Source organism: Brachycentrus maculatus, unplaced genomic scaffold, assembly GCF_059751285.1.
Source record: "Brachycentrus maculatus isolate JH-2025_06_01 unplaced genomic scaffold, ASM5975128v1 h1tg000195l, whole genome shotgun sequence".
NCBI classification, from domain to species: domain Eukaryota; kingdom Metazoa; phylum Arthropoda; class Insecta; order Trichoptera; family Brachycentridae; genus Brachycentrus; species Brachycentrus maculatus.
In genome coordinates, this window is record NW_028280946.1 from 346,392 (window position 1) to 365,489 (window position 19,098).

General features: G+C 35.8%; 1 protein-coding gene across 1 annotated transcript; it reads right to left on the reverse strand.

Annotated features, from left to right (window-relative positions):
* Window positions 1-7,624: 7,624 nt before the first annotated feature.
* On the reverse strand, window positions 7,625-18,637 carry LOC148307678 (uncharacterized). Its single transcript, XM_088263004.1, has 11 exons — window positions 18,097-18,637; window positions 17,420-17,710; window positions 16,923-17,079; window positions 16,160-16,269; window positions 13,864-14,060; window positions 12,834-12,964; window positions 11,832-12,034; window positions 11,387-11,545; window positions 10,146-10,289; window positions 9,477-9,602; window positions 7,625-8,875 (listed from the first exon to the last, which is right to left on the reverse strand). Exons 1-11 carry the CDS (start codon window positions 18,613-18,615, stop codon window positions 8,678-8,680), a joined length of 2,235 nt encoding a protein of 744 aa, XP_088119130.1. The 5' UTR covers window positions 18,616-18,637; the 3' UTR covers window positions 7,625-8,677.
* Window positions 18,638-19,098: the final 461 nt, after the last annotated feature.

The window sequence follows — 19,098 nt, forward strand, 5'->3', positions numbered from 1 at the left end:
TGCGAATTACTCGTTACGAGAGGTTCCACTGTACTTATCCACTAATGTGGATCTTCTGAATGACCAGATCTCATCCACCTTTATAAGGGCCTTCCATTTCCATTTCTGCTATTCTCATTTTTATTTCCCGTATAGCAGTAATGTTATCCACCTTCACTTTCATTAACTGCATCCCATAAAACCATATTTCAAACCTATTGGTTTGGCCGGTACTTGCTCGCACTTCATTTGAAATTGGAACGACTTCAAGTGTAAGTTCGCCAGTAGACCCCAATAAAACAAAAGTACCAATTAGTAGCGATTTTACCATACTCCGCAACGGACAAGTCGTAGTGCGACTTGTCCTCTGCGACCCGTTTTATTGTACCACCAACCAGGACAACCAATCAAGAGAAAATCACCTTAATCCCAGCGGTGGATCAACTCCCAACCAAGAATAAGAGGTCAGTTGCTTTATTTCATCTGTTGTGTTAGCATTTGTCGGAATCGTCGTCCCTTTGTCTTGAAGGTTCTGATGATACATCATCGAACTAACTTGAGGGTATTTCACGACTCTAATAACGATCACCATATTTCACTTGTTTAGAATTAACAGGCAGAATACGAGATTCTCCCTGTATTTCGAACGTACGTGTCGGTGCCATGTGGTGGCCAATTATTTGAGGACACCTGGTCCTCAAATAATTTATTTCAAACTGTATGGAAAGCACCGGTCCCACGTGTTTGTTCACACGTGATAATAACAAAGGTCCTTCGAGTTTTCAGTTTTTTTTAGTTTTGTTTCATACTGTAGCAAAACCACCTATTATTTATGAATATGAAGCATAGGACTGATCGCTCTGTCTTCACGTAATCACAATAGAGTTAATACCACAACGATTTGAAGTAGTGCCCTATGCACCCAAGTGGGTGAATAGGGCAAGAGAAGAGGTAATTATGATACATCAAAATAAAACACATTTTGTAATTGTTTCATTTATCGTAATATTGCCATATTGTAATAGTTCTAAAAACAAATAGTAGCTTTATTCTAATTTAATCCGATAATTAAAATAATCAAAGGAGCATTCTGATTCAGGAATTAGTACATCTCATCTTCATTCTCCTGACTATCTGTATAAACTTTTGCACTAATTTTACAGGAGAGTTTTTTTTTATGTTTGCCATTATGAGCATTAATTTACACTTAAATGCATATGTATATCTTAGTCATAAAGGAGAAAGTGACCAAGTGCATTTTTTACAAAAACGTGATCATTGACTATTTGATATCTTACTAGCTTAATATTGCCCTGAAAAAAATCTAAAAGATTTTAAACTTGAAAGTATAATACATTGACTTGTTAAAAATGACTAAACATTGGTGTTTATTTTCTTGCCATGCAAAAGTGACTTAAATGGCCCTCCTGAACATTTTACATTTTGTTAGTTGGTCACTTTCTCCTGTACGACTACGATATGCTTGGTAGCAGTGTATAAAAAAGTGGTTATTTATCAATACAGAGTAAAAAGGTTGAAAGATTGAACTTTACATTAATTGAGCCAGTAACCTGTCCATGAGTGAGTTTTTGCAAACAAAACTGTATCTGGGTAGTGAGTTTTTTAAAAACGTTTTATAAACTACATATAATAGTCAGTACAATAAAATATAATAACATATTTTCTTGAACAAAAAAATATATATACACAGAATTTATATTAAAATTATCTGTGTTTGATTTCATAGGTTTTCTTTTCCAGTGTCGTCCAGATAATAGTGTCTAAATACAACCACAGGTGGCAGTATAAGTACAATTTTATAAATAAATGTCACCGGGCTTCAGTTATAAGCACGAGTGTGCATGTATGCCCATACTCCTTTGAGGGAGGTTTTGTTTGGATGACCATGTGCGGCCATTATCCCAGACAGGTTAATTTTAAAATAAATTTGAATTTTTTTCAAACACTTGTCACCTGTTAAATGCTGAAAGGTACAGGGCATGATACTGAGAACGAATACCCTTAGCTTTAAAAAAATGTGATGCTAAGAAAAATTCTGCAAAAATAACAGTAGTACCAAGGGGAGCGACTATACATATATAATACGTACATGCTATGCCATTAGTATTTGAATAATTAACCCCTTTTCAAATAAATTTATAATATTTCCTATAAATCTTTTTAATTCATGCATCTTATATGCAGCCCGACGAGTGTGGATTTGCAGCATAGATATACTAATTGTTTGTGTATAAATAACATATTGTGTGCGAAATTTTCATATTTGAAGATCAATGAAGCCAATATCTTTTTGAGATCATACAATAAAGATTAGACATTAAAGTTAAAGCTCCGTAAATTCAAAAATGATAGTGTGAAATTTGTCGTATGAAATTTAATACTTTTTAGAAAAATACTGAACAAAATATAATATGTAATAGTATAATTCATGTAAAAATATTTTCAGTTATAACTTATAAAAAAAACACATAAAAAAGTATATATACATACTTTTATTTTTAATTTAATGAATAGAAATATGTTTTTAAAATTTTGGTCCCTTTTATTCCAAATCAATGAGTTTTTACCTATAATTAGATAAGATAACAAAGGAAATCTACAATCCAAGTACCTGTGAAATGAAATACAGTTTTATAACTAAGATAATTAATTTAAGTAATTACTTGAAAAACAAATTAAATTAAAAAATGAAAGATGAGGCATGTATGAAAAAAAAAACTGAAATTGCATGCGGATGTGGTATATTTTAGCATTGTTTCATATCCCCATCTGTGATATTAATGCCGAGTTTTAACTATGGGTACATGAAATAATACATCATAGAATAACTACGATCTTAAGTACATTAGCATTAGTAAAAATAATTAATATTAACATGATTTTCCATAACTACATATATATATTTCCTAACATAAATTGCCACTAAAAATGTTCACGCAAAATATCATTGTGTGAATACAATACAAAAAAACTCAAAATACATATTTATATAGGGTAAAATGAAGAGCGTGTAGTTGAACTCCGCCAGTAATTTGACACTACTGATTTCATTTGTAAAAAATATGTTTTATCTGGTATTAGACAGATAATTGAACTAAGAAAATACTTTCTGTAGGAATAACAAGGATTTTGTGTAAATGTCTGCTAGTTGAGTTACCACAGTTATTGGAGTATCATAATTAAAATACTTAACCTTTTCGGTATGGACTTAAATGAATGTCAGTGCGAATTTTCCTCAAAGTAGTAACGAAGTTAATGAACGTCGAAGTTCGTTTGTCAGTTGGTATGATGTAACTTGTTACTTGTATAGCGATGACATCCGTGGATATTTGCATGTAATTTTGTCATAAAATTAAACCCAGAGATGGGGAGTTGTATTTAAAAAAAATATTTTTACGTAATTTCTATGTTCATAATACATAGATTTAGTGAAAAAAAAAATTTAAAAAAATCATGTAAAAAGAACCCACTCCTCATAGAAAGTCGGACATCAATTTTTGTACTCCCGGAAAGGTTAATAAATCATTTACCTTTATATTGTAAATCATTTAGTTAGTGTGTTACTGGATATTTAAAAGTATATTTTATTTTTCAAAATAAGTATGTTTATATGTAATTGTTCATGGGTTTGTTCTATAAGAATTATAAGTGTTAAAAACACTATTGTATATATTAAATGTTGAAAATCAAACACTAATTTTTTGAGTCTAGTAAATTATATTTTATTGTTAAAAAAATACATAAAAATAAATTATGTGACAATTGTTTCGCCTTGTTTTGGCATTTTTCAAATAAACGTCGAACATTCATTTCAAAATGCCAAAACAAGGCTAAACAATTTTCTTTTTTAACAATCAAATACAATTTTAAAGACTCAAAGAATCTGTGTTTGATTTTAACATTTAACCCTTTCCGGTCCCCCAAAATTAAAAAAAATCTAGGTAGACAGTTACATTCCAATTGGAAGAAAAATCTTTTGTCCTCTGCTCCACATACTGTTGTAATAGATACGAGTGACAAAAATGTAAGCTTGGAATTTAAATAAATAATACTTATGATGAAAAAATGTGGGACCTAAGAGGAAAAAATCAATGTCGATTGAGATTTGACATTGGACCAGTAAGGTGAATACATAAATTAAAATGGATTTCTACAAATTAAACGCCAAATCTATAAATAGACAATATTGAATATCTCTAAATCTGCAAGATTACTTGAAATTAGATGTTTAACCCTTAGCACGCCTTAAGTATGATTTTTTTTACCTAGCACCAATTACTTGATTGATTTGTAAAATATGTATATGTATCAAAAAAGGGGTCTCACATTACTTTTGTATTGGAACATTGTATAACGCTTAAAAATTTATATTTTATTAGAAATTCCATCACATAATGTCCAGCCAAACTCAACATTAAAGTTGGGGTAGTAAATACCATGCTGAGCCACATTCAAAATAAGTGTGTTAAGGGTTTAAACTTTAGAAGGTTCTAAAGTGTAAAAAAATATACCTTAAGGAGTAACTAGCTACTCTGTTTACCCTATGTACATTATATTAACTGGCATCAAATATTGAATTCACATAGTGATATGTTGAATATAACTTAAAATAAAAGCTGATTACATATTTTATATTGCTTGAAATACATTTAAATTTATAAATACTGTATGATGGAATTATTATTATTGCTTTCCACCAATGATATACGTATAGCTCAACATAGAACATACAACACACCAAATTTATTTATCCATTTGATTTATCTTACAACATATTATGAAGACTATTTGAGCCAAATAAAAGCCTGCCAACTTTGTAGACCACTACAGAATACTTCAGTTTTAATATTCCTAAGCAATCGCAATAATTTGGCCAAGTATATTATTTTCTAAAGATTTAATAAAAACATAAGAAAGGATTCAAAATAATAATTTCAATAACTCCAATCATTAGTAGTAAAATATACATATGTATTTTTAACATACTTATTGGAAGACCTTTTAAAACAGTACAATTTTTCGTTCATAAAATATACTTACTGATTACTGGAATAGTAAATTATCAAAATATAATAGTTTGCAAGATTTAAAAAAAAGGTCATGAATAAACGGAATAACAAATCAAAAATTATCTTAACCATATCCGCTCCCTGTGGGAAGTATATGAAGTCCACAAACTATCTCTAGGCTCTTCTGTCAGCTGCCAGTTCCATTGCATCCTCCCAAACCGGGTCCATGTCCAGAAAACTGCCGACGAATTGTGCCAGCGGTGAACTTCCTAGGTGGTGGAAACCTGATGCCTTGTAAAAGAGGCAAGCTTGATTAAGGCTCTCGGGAGGCATGCAAAGTACATGGCCTAGCCAACTGAAGTGCCTTTTCTTTGGGAAAGTTGTGACTATGAGTTGCTGCATCCTACGCCATATTTTCTCGTCCCTCACAAAGTCAAACCAGCGTACTCCTAAAATTCTTTGCAGGCATCTATTCTCAAAGCTGAGTATATGGCTGCTCTGGGCCCGTGCAATGTGCCATGTTTCACAGCCATATATGTATAAAGTTATCATCAACAGAGGAAAGTCGTGTTGTCACACTTTGATGCAACTCTCGAGAAGGTCACGACCAAAGGATGCGTTCAGGGATCTTCCTGCGGACCGAGCTTCTGGAACTACATCTTGGATGATGTACTCCAGAAAGACTTGGGCCAGGGGGTAGAACTGAGGGCATTCGCGGACGACCTTCTCTTGACGGCTGTGGCCGACAGCACGACGGATCTCGAGATAATGACGGATAACGCCCTGAAAACCATCACTACATGGGGAATTAAGGCCAAACTCCATTTTGCAGAAGATAAAACGAACGCGATGTTTATTACCAGACGAAAGGACCGCCAGCCGGAAATATACATGAACGGAGTCCGGTTGCAATTCGTAGACCATTTCAAGGTTTTGGGCCTCACCATAGACCGCAACCTAAATTGGTCTAAACACGTTGACAACGTTTGCAAAAAAGCAGCTGGCATCACGAACAAACTCTTGAGAGCCGCCAAACCGACATGGGGAGCGTCACCGGAAGTTATGCAGCAAATATATATAGGCGCTGTAGAACCTCTGATAACATATGCCTCAAGCGTGTGGGTGGAAGCGGTTCGCAAGAAAGTCATCAGAAAGAAACTGGACTCCATGCAAAGACATATTGCTATCAGGTCATGCAAAGGATACAGGACAATCTCCCTTGTTTCAGCTCAGGTTTTAAGTGGATTTATGCCACTCGATCTGAGGATTAGAGAGCTTGCTGAGGCATACGCAGTCAAGAAAAGCCTTATCTTGCAGGACCTGCCGGAAGACAGATTCTACCAGGGAGTCGGAGACTACTTCTCCCTCCCTCATCCAGCTGAACGACTTTCCATAGATCACGGCTACGATGACCAGACTCTACTTGGGACATTGCAGGAAGAGTTGAGGATATTCACCGATGGTAGTCTCTTGAACGGCAAAGTAGGTGCAGCTTTTGTACCCTTCGATGGCGTGAGAGAGCTGCCTTCGAGGAAGTTGAAACTCGACGACTTCTGTTCTGTGTTCCAGGCGGAACTTTATGCGATCAAAGAAGCCTTGTTTTATGTTTTGAAAAAACCCCCCAACAGATGGAAGCAGATAACGATCCTGACAGACTGTAAATCTGGCGTCCACGCAATAGCGGACCGAAATTCGATCAACCCTATTGTCATGGACATCAGAACAGATATTCAAAAGTTAAGATGCAGACACCAGAATGTGTATATCGGCTGGATAAGGGGTCACTGCGGTATCCTAGGGAACGAAAAGGCGGATGAAAAGGCCCGGGAGGCAACACTCAAGAAGACTGCCCCTGACTATGCCAACTTCCCGCTAAGTTTTGCCAAAAGGAAAATTAGAAGCAGGACCCTCCAACTCTGGAACGATCGTTATTTGAACGAAACCACCGGAAAGGTAACCAAAATGTTCTTACCAACCATTTTCCATGCCTTTGATTTCAGGAGACTGCAGAAACCTGGCTTTGAGCTCACTCAAATCCTTACGGGTCACGGTGGGTTCATGAGCTACCTACATCGTTTCAAGATCTCCGAGATCGACAGCTGTACGTGTGATGATGAGACACCTCAAGATGTCCCTCACCTGTTGATGCTTTGCCCCCTTTTCAGCTTTGAAAGACAACAGCTGGAGGCGCGTTGCAGGAGCCTGGGTGAGGATCTATCCAACATCGAATCCGTGATAGTTCATAAGGAATTGTCACGAGAGGTAGTATCATACATGATAAAAATAGTGAAGGACATTGGTAACATAAACCAAAGTAGGACACAAAATGCCGAACCCTCTTCTAGTGGAACGGAAGGTCTGCTGATGACAGTCAACAGTCCGCCTTCTCCTGAGGAGTTTTACGTGGTTTCCTCCCAGCAATGAGAAAATGCAGAGAAGTTCCTATTTGACCCACACTAGATGATCCCTCCTGTTCCCAACACAGATTCAAATAAAAACATATTTAATTAGCTAGAAGAAACAAAAATCCACTAAATGATCTATAAACCTTGTACATAATAAGCAAGGTAAATAATAAATGCAATTCCCATCTAAAAAAAAAAAAAAAAAGCCATATATGTATGTGTAAGAGAATAGAAGTGATGCAGGTATTATATAGGCGGCATTTAATCTTCACTGAGTAAAAATTAGCCTTCATACTCTTGAATGCGGTGCCCGCAAGACCTAAACGCTCTCCTAGTTCTCTGAAGACTGATTGAAATCAACTACACAACATTGACTCGTTCACCTGAAAAGCGTCTATTTTCACAAGTCTTTGGCCTATTCCATACAGGCGTTCATGTGGACATGCGCATTTGAGATACATAGAATTGGCATTAGGTATTTATATACACACGCATCTTCTTAGATCAATCGCTTTCGCTATCACAATGCAGCAATCGTTTTAGTATGTATGAAGGATTTCATTTACCTTTTATCATATTAAAGAAAAGTATAAAGTGCGCTATGTATTACATATGTAGTTTATGGTGATGAATGTATATAATAATCTAAAATTTAACAAATAATAAAAGTAGATCTATCTATAAAAAATCTTAATGATTGAACAGTACAATAATTTGTATACAATAAGGATATATCTAACAATTTTGATTAGGAATTTCTTGAATTTTTCAATATCTTTGAAATACACAAAAATTAAATGATTTTTTAAACCACCTATGTATGTGGCCAGATAATAAGTACCTACAAAAAACATTCCGATGCGTACGGTAAAACGTTGAATCAAAAAACAGACTTCAGTTGTAGCTTTTTTTTTTGACCAATTTTTCAGACCAAAGATCAATTTTTCTAATAATACTGAGAAAAATAATTTAACAAATCTTCAAAGACTGCATATTTTTGATGCAAACAGGGAAAAAGAAACGACTGAAAAAATTAATGATAAAAAAAAATATGATAAGAAAATCGAGCGTACATGATTAATAAAATACATACATGTAAGTATGGTTGCCAGCTAGATTACTCGTTATTAATTATTACCTGTTCTAATATAGCTGGCAAGTTGATATAAAGCTGCTTCACTTATATTTAATGCCTGATGACACAGTAACTGATGGTGTAGTACAAATTCGTTGCCATCTTAAGCGATTGTCATTATTGGCCGGTTATGAGCTCCGTCCCAAGCGCAGCACGTTGAGAATGACCTCGTCGACAGTTTGAGTCTCGAAGAGCGACTTCATAGCTTGGTCGTCAATGACCACAGTGAGCAGCAGCTTGGCGTTCTCCCGCAGACGCTGGGACCTCCCCTCCACCTCTGGGGCGGCCGGAGAGTGACCGCACTTGACAATCAGCCCTTCCAGGATCTGGGCACACAGATTAGTGTATCAAATCAAATACAGTCAATGTTGAAAATATGTAGAAAAGAAATAAACTGGAATTACAATTTTTACAATGGCAACACCAAAAATGTTGCCAACAGAAAGTGCAAATAATACATGCATATGTATTAGTCTGATAAAAAAGGCTAGAGTTTACTTATAAAGTAAAAAGTTCCCAGTCTGATACATGAAAATAAAAATAATACTGCTGTAGATAAACATTTTTTTAATGGTACCGTATCTGCACAAAAACCACACCTCATAATGACAATATTACTATCACACATGACTAAGTCCTAGTGTAAAATAGATGTGTGCCATGCATTTTTTTTGCGGTTGATGCTTTTCCTAAAGCTACAAAAAAAAATTAAGATCAATTAAAATAGTGATTGTACAAAATTCACACTAAGCTATTTATTTTCTATTCTTATTCTTGTTTGTAAAAAAAAGCATCACTGTCCAATATTTTTATTTTACTAGTAAATTTCAATATCCTGTATATTATCATTTCTACATATGTTCATTAGACAAATCGATTAGTTGATCATTTTCACCGCTGAGTGGAATGAACAAAATATATCCTTACATCGTCAACAGTTTGGTTGGACCAGTTATATGTCTCAAAGTTCTCCTTGTCTATGAGCAGATCAAGGAGTTCTTGGATGCTGGTGGCCAGGTATTCTTCTGACAGAGGAATGTCCACTATTTCCACCTAAAAAAAATCAAGGTTTATTATGTTAAACATATAAGTCATTAGGTTAACAAGATGGACTCCAATAATTTTACAATGGAGACCTTGGGAGAACAAAAGAGGTGTTGGAAGACCCCAAAAGAGATAGTCCGACGACAAAGTCGCTGTGGGGGGTAGAAACTGGCTGCAAGCAGCAACCGACTGGAAGAAATGGAAAGGGGAAGAGGCCTTTATCCAGCAGTTGAGGACAGAAGGCTCATGAAGAAGAAGAAACAACAAGATATCTAGTTTAATCATAAATAAAACACTTCATTTTTTACCAATTGAGTATTATATTGTTACGACTGGTTTAGGAAGCTACAGATGCTTCCGAAACTGGTTGTAACAATATAATACTCAAGTGGTAAAAAACAAGTGTTTTGTTTATAATTTAATCATGTCTTACCACAAAGTAAATGCCGAAACAATATATAACATAAGGTATCTTGTTGTCAACTATCATTAAATTGCAGAAGAATGCACGTTTGTACATTGTGGAAATGTGAGTAATGTGGAGTAGCTTACTTCAACATCTTCAGAGGAGCCAGCAATTTGTACCAGGGTTTCTTGCAAGTCTATGGAATTATCAGCCCCCTTGCTGGTAGATCTCAACTCTGCATTAGACTTCTTATTACTCTGACTCTTCAGTTTCGACTTGAGGCTATCGATCTGAAACAAAAAGGATATTGTCATTTCAATCTCATACTATTTGCCATTTAACACATATAAATACATATAAAGTAATATCAAAATTCACAAATTTTTGAAAACCCATAACATTGTTCAAAATCAAATTTACTACGTATTTAAACATAATAGATAAGTGTATTCCTTAAAATTTTCAAAACCAGGTATGAATCCTTAACTTTATTCAACAAGACACCTATCAACACGTGGCTGCAATATGTGTATGACCACGAGAGTCGTGTTCGACGCGCAAATAAGTAAATATTCCCTAGTGAAGAGATTGTTGTATTTGCTCGAAATATTCCTATTTTATACAACATATCTGACCGATTGAGAATAACATAATAGAATACATATTCACATATTTCTAGGTCAGTTTCACTTATTAACTGATTAAGCACTATATTGCTCATTCGGCGCAACAATGGCGTAATTACACTTTTAGAAATATTACAGGAGATGCCATTCAGACATTGTAGCACCAGAAATGGCGCCATTTTACTCAATTCTACAATGACACTCGCGCCATCTTGCAGAATTTCACCACAAAATAAATTCTGTCGATGTTTCTCCCAATTTAAATAGTCTTTCCGCACTTTTTGACATATTTAACTCGTTTAAAAAAAAAGTGTAATTATGTCCTTGTTCCACCAAATGAGCTATATAAATTACACTTGGAAGTGTTTTATTCAGAGGCAATCTAACACGATGACATTTTAAAGGCATTGCAATCAAACAAATTATTTATGAATATAAAATGAAGAAAAAAAACCCTTTTGAATAATAATTAGTCCACAAACGTTCTGAGGAGTAATTTTTTTATTTAAAAAGAGAAATATTTGTGTTTTTATTATTTTCACAAATATTTCAATTCAATACTATTTCTATGAGCCTAAGCGGCTCATTATTGGAAATAGGTATCAAATTGCGGTAGAGGGGTTCGAACCGAGAAACTCTGACTTAAGAGTCCGCGACACTAACCACGGGACCACAACCCGACACTAGTAAACGGATGACCTCTTTGAGAAGAACTTGATGACGTCTAGCTATAAGCTTAAGTGGATAGTTGTGGCAGTTACCTCGAGACTCTCGGTAGTTTCGGTGACCTGCAGCAGTATCTCCTCAGTGATGTCCTGGGAGTGGTTCCGGGTGCTGCCTAAATCCACCAGATTCAGTGCAGAGTTGGTGTTAGCCCGCTTCCCCTGCACGAGGTTTAGTTTGGACTTCATCAATTCCAACTAAACCAACAAATAAAATGATCTTAAAAAAAAATACAAAGAAAAACAACACCTCATTGAAAAATATATCACAATTTTGAGCGCTTTGCAGAAAAAAAAAATAGAGAAAAAGGAAGAAAGGTATGAACAGTATATCCAGAACCCAGCTAGACCAAAAAACAACAAATCTTTTGCGGGTATTGAATCTGCAATGTCGGTTTAGCCTAAAAAAGGAATGGACTTAAAATTGTGTAACCAAATGAGGGTTAAAATAAGGAAAGAAAATACAAAGTATAGTGACGCTAACCTTAGCCTTCCTGGCTTCCACAAGCGCCTCCTGATACTTTTCCCGGTGGCGCGAACGCAGGTGGCGGAGCAGGCAGTCGAAGCGGATGAAGGCGCTCACGCACAGCGGACAAGAGCGGGCCTTCTCCCGGCGGTGCGTCTTGGTGTGCGTGGCGAGCAGTGCTCGCGTCCGGAACTTCTTGCCGCAGTTGTCACACTTAAACGCTAAGTGCACAAAAAAAATCGACACATTAACAGTTTGAAGATTTTTTGGCAATATTTTTGCTCGTTATACCCGAAAATTAGCTTGTTATGACCGTTTACAAATGTATGGAGAAAATCACAAGTAAAATGTCAATGAATTTTTCCTCGTTATATCTGAGATCTCGCTATATCCGTGCTCGTAATAACCGAGTTCGACTGTATGTATCCTTTACAATTATACAGTATTTCAATACGGAGTTGAATTCTGAACCCTCAAGATCAGCACTATGAACCGATTAGAGGTATTCGACTAATACTACGCATTCCATGGACTGATGGTTAGCAATGCAAATGTTCCCCAAAGAGCAACAGCAGGGAGACAGTTGCTGACTGATATCAAGGTTCAGAAGGTGTCCTATCTGGGGCATGTGCTAAGAGGAGAAAAGTACGAGCTTTTGCACCAAATCATGAAAGGCAGAATAGAGGGTCGACGAGGTGTGGCTAGAAGACAGATCTCGTGGCTCTGGAATATACGAGATTGGACAGGGATCAGGACCATAGAGGTGTCGTTTAGAGCTGCCCAAGACAAGGAAAATTACTCTCAAGTGATAGTCGACGTTAGCGGGACCTGACATGATACGCACAGAAGAAGATTACTATATTAATTTTTGTATAGGACATCAGGGAAAAGTTTTATTTAAATATTTCACTTGATGTGAAATTTATCAAAGTAATTGGTATTCTGTGTAATTTACCAGGATAATAATGCTTTATCTGATGCGGTGCCATATGCATAAAATAATTAAAGCAGTGGATTTACGTTTTTCCGTAGAGTGGGTATCCATGTGCCTCATGAGATCATCTTTCTTCATGAAGGCCTTGTTGCATCCCTTGGTTTGGCACTGCAACTTGGATGCACCTTCGTGAACAAACTTTTCATGCGTTATCAATCTGAAAATTGTAAAAATTCAAAATGTTATAGTTTTAGACGAAAACAGGTTTTATGAAATGTTTAATTATTTTCCTGAAATTAAATGCTTTTATTAAAAAAAAAACTTTAATAAAAATAAGTGACACCCCATTCTCATCCTTCAACAGCCCAAGGGTACAAATCTCAAATTTAGATTAAGTTTTACACACTATGATAATGATTTTGAATGCATTGAAACATTTGTCACAATAGATTTGAATAAATGGCGATGTTTACCAAGTAAATGTAGCTTGATACTGTTCATAAGTTTTTTTTTTTCAATTGTGAACTGATGTTTTCTCAGGTGGGCTTAATCAATAGCCCAGGAATAAAAAATAGCTCAGGAAGTTGGTGCTCTGGTTGTTTGAAAGTTTTAACAAGTGGGGAATACAGGTGGTTAAGAATTGAGGGGTTTTAGAAATAGAGTTGGAATAGTTACATTAATTGATTCGGCAGTCACTTTGTGGTAAAACCTATCCATTTTTAAATAAAATTTTAGAATGTAGTATTGCGCCAGTAGTGCACAAGACGACTTGGGCACTACTGGCACTTCTAAACATACTACGACATGCGCGTATACGCAAAGCACGGTACGCACGCACACACTGAAAAACGTTTGAATTTTGGTGATTTTATCCCTGGTTTTTTCATAATTATTTATTTCTGTTGCTGCAAATGACTAACTTAATATTATAATACTTTAATGTAATACGTAATTATATTACAAAGGAAAACAAAAATTCTGAACCCGTGTCTATTACATTTTATATTAATATTCTCATTTTTAAAGTCGAGTTGTAGTAAATACATATCATCGGGAGGGAAAGGTAGGGAATGCAGGATTTGAAGGGTTTTAGTAATAGGGTTTATTAATAATTACTTGGGTTTCCTGTTGAAGGTCATGTCGCAGTACTTGCATTTGAATGCGTAGTCGCCCGTGTGGTAGAACATGTGTGCGCGCAGCTGAGTGCACTGGATGAAGGACTTGCCGCACAGGTTGCACGCGTATGGCTTGTTTTCCATGTGCACGAGCAGGTGGCGATTAAGCGTCTCCTTGGCCGTGAATCTCTTCAAGCACTGCCGACATAAGAAGGTTATTAACTTTATACAACTAACTAAGTAACCATCACGAGAATAGAACGCCACACTCTGTCTTTGCAAACATTCTTCGCGTCTTCCACATTCATGCATCTCCTCATACACACCCGCCGATTATTGTGACACTTGACCATGCCTCTTTCAAGTATTTCAAGTGTGCCGTGCCAAGTTTTTCTTGGTCTTCCTCCGCTTCTTTTTCCAACTACATTTGCCTCATATTTTTTTTTACCATTCTTCCCTCAGTCATACGTTCCACATGTCCAAACCATCTCAACACACCTTTCTTAATTTCATCGATAATGCTTATTCCAATTGGCGATGAATTTCAATCGGAGCAACCTTCTTTGTAGTAAAAACTTGACAGAATGTTGTTCGCACTTGGCGGGAGCAACAGTCGGGGCGCCCAACGCAAATGGCTGCTGTGCCGACACTGAGCTTCATAGCGAGATACCGTTTATGCAGCAGGGTGGATGAAGGACCAACAAACACGACAGTGTTACCAGATTTTGGGCAGCGCTGCGTGCGGCGACGCGACCTTACTTTACATACGCCCTACGTATTTACATATATTAAAACTATTTTTTATATATAATAAAGACTATTTTCCGGAAAACTTAAACAGTAAGGCAGCTTGTGTACTACATGAAATTTTACCGTCCGGCAGTCCAGTTTTGAAAAATAAAAGTGACTACGACAGTATAGCGTGATTGAATCTACGCGCAACGTGATCTAGCACTGATCGAGCACACTGATCCGAAGGAAAGACAAAAGCACAAGCCAAGCCAATCATCCGTTTTATATGCTTACTGAAGTGCCGGACGGTAAAATTCCATGTAGTGCACAAACGCCCTAAGTGTTTAAAATTAAAACAAATTCAAGTTAGGATGAAACAACAGTACACTGACTACAGCTTTTAGTGTAAAGAATTAAAGGTGAATATAACTTAACTAAATGCATATACAGTGATAAATAGGATGTATTATTTTGAGAAATAAAAAGACTTTGTTTTTTTGATCTACTCTCATTTTTATTAACCAACTTGGTTGGTAAAGTCTTTTTATTTCTCAAAATAATACATATATCAATATGATCCACAAAATCAATGCTTTCAATATTCAAAACATAAATAGGATGTTTTATTATATGTAATAAGAAATAGGACTCACCTGTTATGTTCACTGCAAACACCAAGTGTTCAGTTAGCATAAAATAAAGTTAAGGGTTAGTTTTAAAGAGTAAAAATATTGTACAAGATCAAAAATAATTTGACTGAAGGTAATTTAAAATAATAACGTTAAAACAGTTTTATTGGGATATAACCAGTGGTGGGATTCAGCCTGTTTGCTTGGGTGCGCTAGAACCGGTGCCTAAAATTTTTAGAGTTTGCCGAACCGGTCCTTAACCCTTTGTTGTCACACAATATTCTGATTGAGATCATGTATAGGAGCGCGCTCGGTTTAGTCCGCCACGTTGTAAAAATATTTGCAACATTATTACATTACTTTTAATTGTTTGATTCAAATCTATACCTACTATTATAATTGGAGCATTCTCAGTTGTTATGTGAATGTTCTGTTTATGTGCAGAATAAAAAACAATTAAATGAATAAAGGTAAAAACTATTTTTCTTATAGGGGGGGGGGGTAAGGTAATACCTATAGGGCGAACAGGTTCTTAAAAAAAATTGAATCCCATCACTGGATGTAACACTCTCTTTATCATGAATCATTCACTTTGTGTAAAACCACTTTTAATACACAAAGTGAACGATGAATGATAAGAAGAGTGTTATTTATATTTTTTTACAAAAATACTTCAATTTCATACTATGTATTTCTTTGAGCCAAGCAGCTCATTATTAGAAATAGGCATCAAATTGTGGTAGAGTGGGTTCGAACCGAGAAACTCTGACTCGAGAGTCCGCGACACTAACCACGGGACCACAACCCGACACATTATTATATATTACCTACCATAAAGTTAACAATGCTTTTGAAATACAAAATGTTATTGGGATATCTCTGATTTTTAGCGTGCAGATTGAACTAGTTTGATTTGAGTAATTATGTACTTCATACCTGCTTGCATTGAAAGGGTTTTTCTCCTGTGTGACATCGCTCGTGTTTGTTCAAGGATGCTTTGGATTTAAAGGCTTTAGGGCAAGTCTGGCATTGGTACGGCTTTTCACCTAAACAAAATAAAAATGCGCTTGAAAATTATTGTTGATTTACTTGTTGAAATCCATATTGAGCAAGTGTCAAAAGTTCTTTTTACAGGCTTGCAAATTGACATGCCTGTAATATATTGAATATAAAAAAATTGGGACGTTTAAACTTCAATAGCAATTTTAAGTGTTATTTTTTGACATAGATGAAGAATAATATAATATAAGTCTGGGCATTTACAGGGCTTACGACCGTCTTAGGCTGGTTAAGTGATCACATTACACACGTGTAACATTCACCTATTCTACCCATGATTGACAACCACACTAATCAAATTCGTGGAACTTTTATTAATATTTTTTTTTTTTTTATTCATTTAATATATTTACATTTTTATTTATAACATAATAACATTTGAATCATTTATACATATGTAGAACTTTTATATTTCGATTCGCTGTGCCTCTCCATAAAAGAGTCTGTGCTCTTGTGCTTGGAGAGGGACTTACACTATATATTGTTCAAATTCGAAACATAGTGCTTGATTCACTAGAATTTTACTAGAAACATCTATGGTAAGATGAAAAAAGCTTTTTTTTATTGAGCAGAAACTCTTTCAATAAAAAAAGTACCGAAATATCAGATTTTGGTAAGCTAAGGGATTTGGCAAACAAACCTGTATGAGTTCGCATATGAATATCTGCCATGGTCTTCCCTTTGAACTGCTTTTCGCAGAAGTTGCACTTGAAGATTTTCTTAGCAGAAGAATTGCCAATGTGAATACGAAGATGATCCCTCAAGTTATCTTTGCGAGAAAACTCCAGACCACACACCTGGAGAAGAAGACGCATGTTTATCATTTATTTTTATATATTTTTATTTATTTTTATATATTTTTATTTATTCATATAGTTTAGACCTTAACAAATAGATTGGTATAAAATATTCATATAAAACTTTAAATAATTCCTTCTTTAATGATTTTTAAATTCGGCCATCGTAGAAGGTAAAAATGCACTTCCCATCCGTAAGCATCAATCAACCGAACGGGTAGAAATTCCTTTCCCGTCCTAAGTGTGTTCATACTGCAGTGATCGGTTTGATGCCCCATCCACCATTGAATATAGATTAGTGTCAGAAAAAAATGGTGATACGAAAAGATATAAGCATTACCTGGCAAGGTAAGCTGGCCTTGGTCCGGCCATCGCACCCCGTCTGCTCCAAGTGCCTGTTCAGGTTGTACATCCTAGAGAAGGTTTTTTTGCAATTGGCGCAGCTGAACTTGGTATTGCCAGTGTGCACCTGCATGTGCTCCTCCAGTACTTGCTTGGTGACACACGACACGGTGCACAGGTCGCATTTGACGGCCCCAGGGTCGGTGGAGTGGAACTTGGTCTGGTGAAGTTCCAGAGACGGCTTTAGCTTGAACGATTTTCCGCAAGTATCGCACTTGTACACAGCAGCCTGTGAGAATATTTTTCAAAATTACAACATAGTAACTGCGAAATTTTAGAACCAAAATGAAAATTGTAGTACTGCGTTTTTTGGTATTGCCGCAGTTTAGCGTAATATTGCCATACAAATAGATGGCAGTATTACGTCCCACCATTGTAAAAGCTGATTGTAATGACTTAATTTTTGAAAGGTATTTTTAAGCCCATTCAAATATTTTTTCTGGAATATTATATTGTGTCCCGAGCATATCTTGCTGACTTTCTGGACACATAAAGGGTACTGCCAAATGTGATTCGAAACGTTTAGCAAGAAGTCCTAATGAAATATGGAAAAATGAAGAAAAAAAACATTAAAAAAACTTTTAAAAAAATATATTATTATTGTCTTGAACTTACTCTGTGTGCCGTAGCATTGCTCTCCCCACAGCATTCGCATACATCAGGATCTAATTCCGGTGGATTCTCATCATCATCAGTCGAAGAAGTTTCTTCTTCAAATTCATAAGGATTATTATTTGTAGTATTAGTAGAAGGGGGGATGATCTGCTCTGAAGAAGCTACCTCTGGTGGCCTCGAAACCAGATTCAAATTTGTAGAGTTCAAATCGTTGTGATTTTCTGACAAATTGAGGATCTTTTCGTTCCCATTAGGTATGATGAGAGATATGTTGGAAGCGGAGTTATTGCAAAATTTAAAATGGCGTTTAAGCCCCGGAGACGTAGTGAATGCTTTGTTGCATTTGTTACACATGTGCCGGATTATCGAAGACTTCACATCCGTGATCTGCTGAGCAGGTCCCCCATCTTCTGGATTATTTATTATAATAATGGCCTCTTCCTTGGTAGTGCAATTTGTCAATCTGGGTGATTTTCGTAGCTTAATCATGATGACTGTGAAATAAATAAATATATACATATTTTAGTTATCAGAAGAATGTGTGACAAAACGATGTATGATAGATGTTCGAATAGTGAAATAAGGAAGGAGTGCAAAGCTGAGATGAGCATTATCAATAAATTAAGAAAGGTGTTTTGAGATAGTTTGGACATGTAGAAGGAATGAGTGAGGAAAGAACGGTAAAACAAATTTATGAGGCAAATGTTATTGGAAATAGGATCAGAGGAAGACCGAGAAAAACTTGGCACGATCAGGTAAGCCAAATACTTGAAAGTGGTCAGGTTAGAAGTCGTAATAATCGTCAGGTATGTATGAGGAAATGCATGAACGTGGAAGAGGCGAAGAATGTTTGCAAAGACAGAGTGGTGTGGCGTTCTATTCTCTCTGCCTACGCGGCGTGATGGTTAGTTATTTAGTTAGTTTATATTTTCGTTAGCGATTAGTAAGTTGTTTGGAAAATTATTGGTAAAAAATGGAAGAAATCGCTACGTTCATATTTGT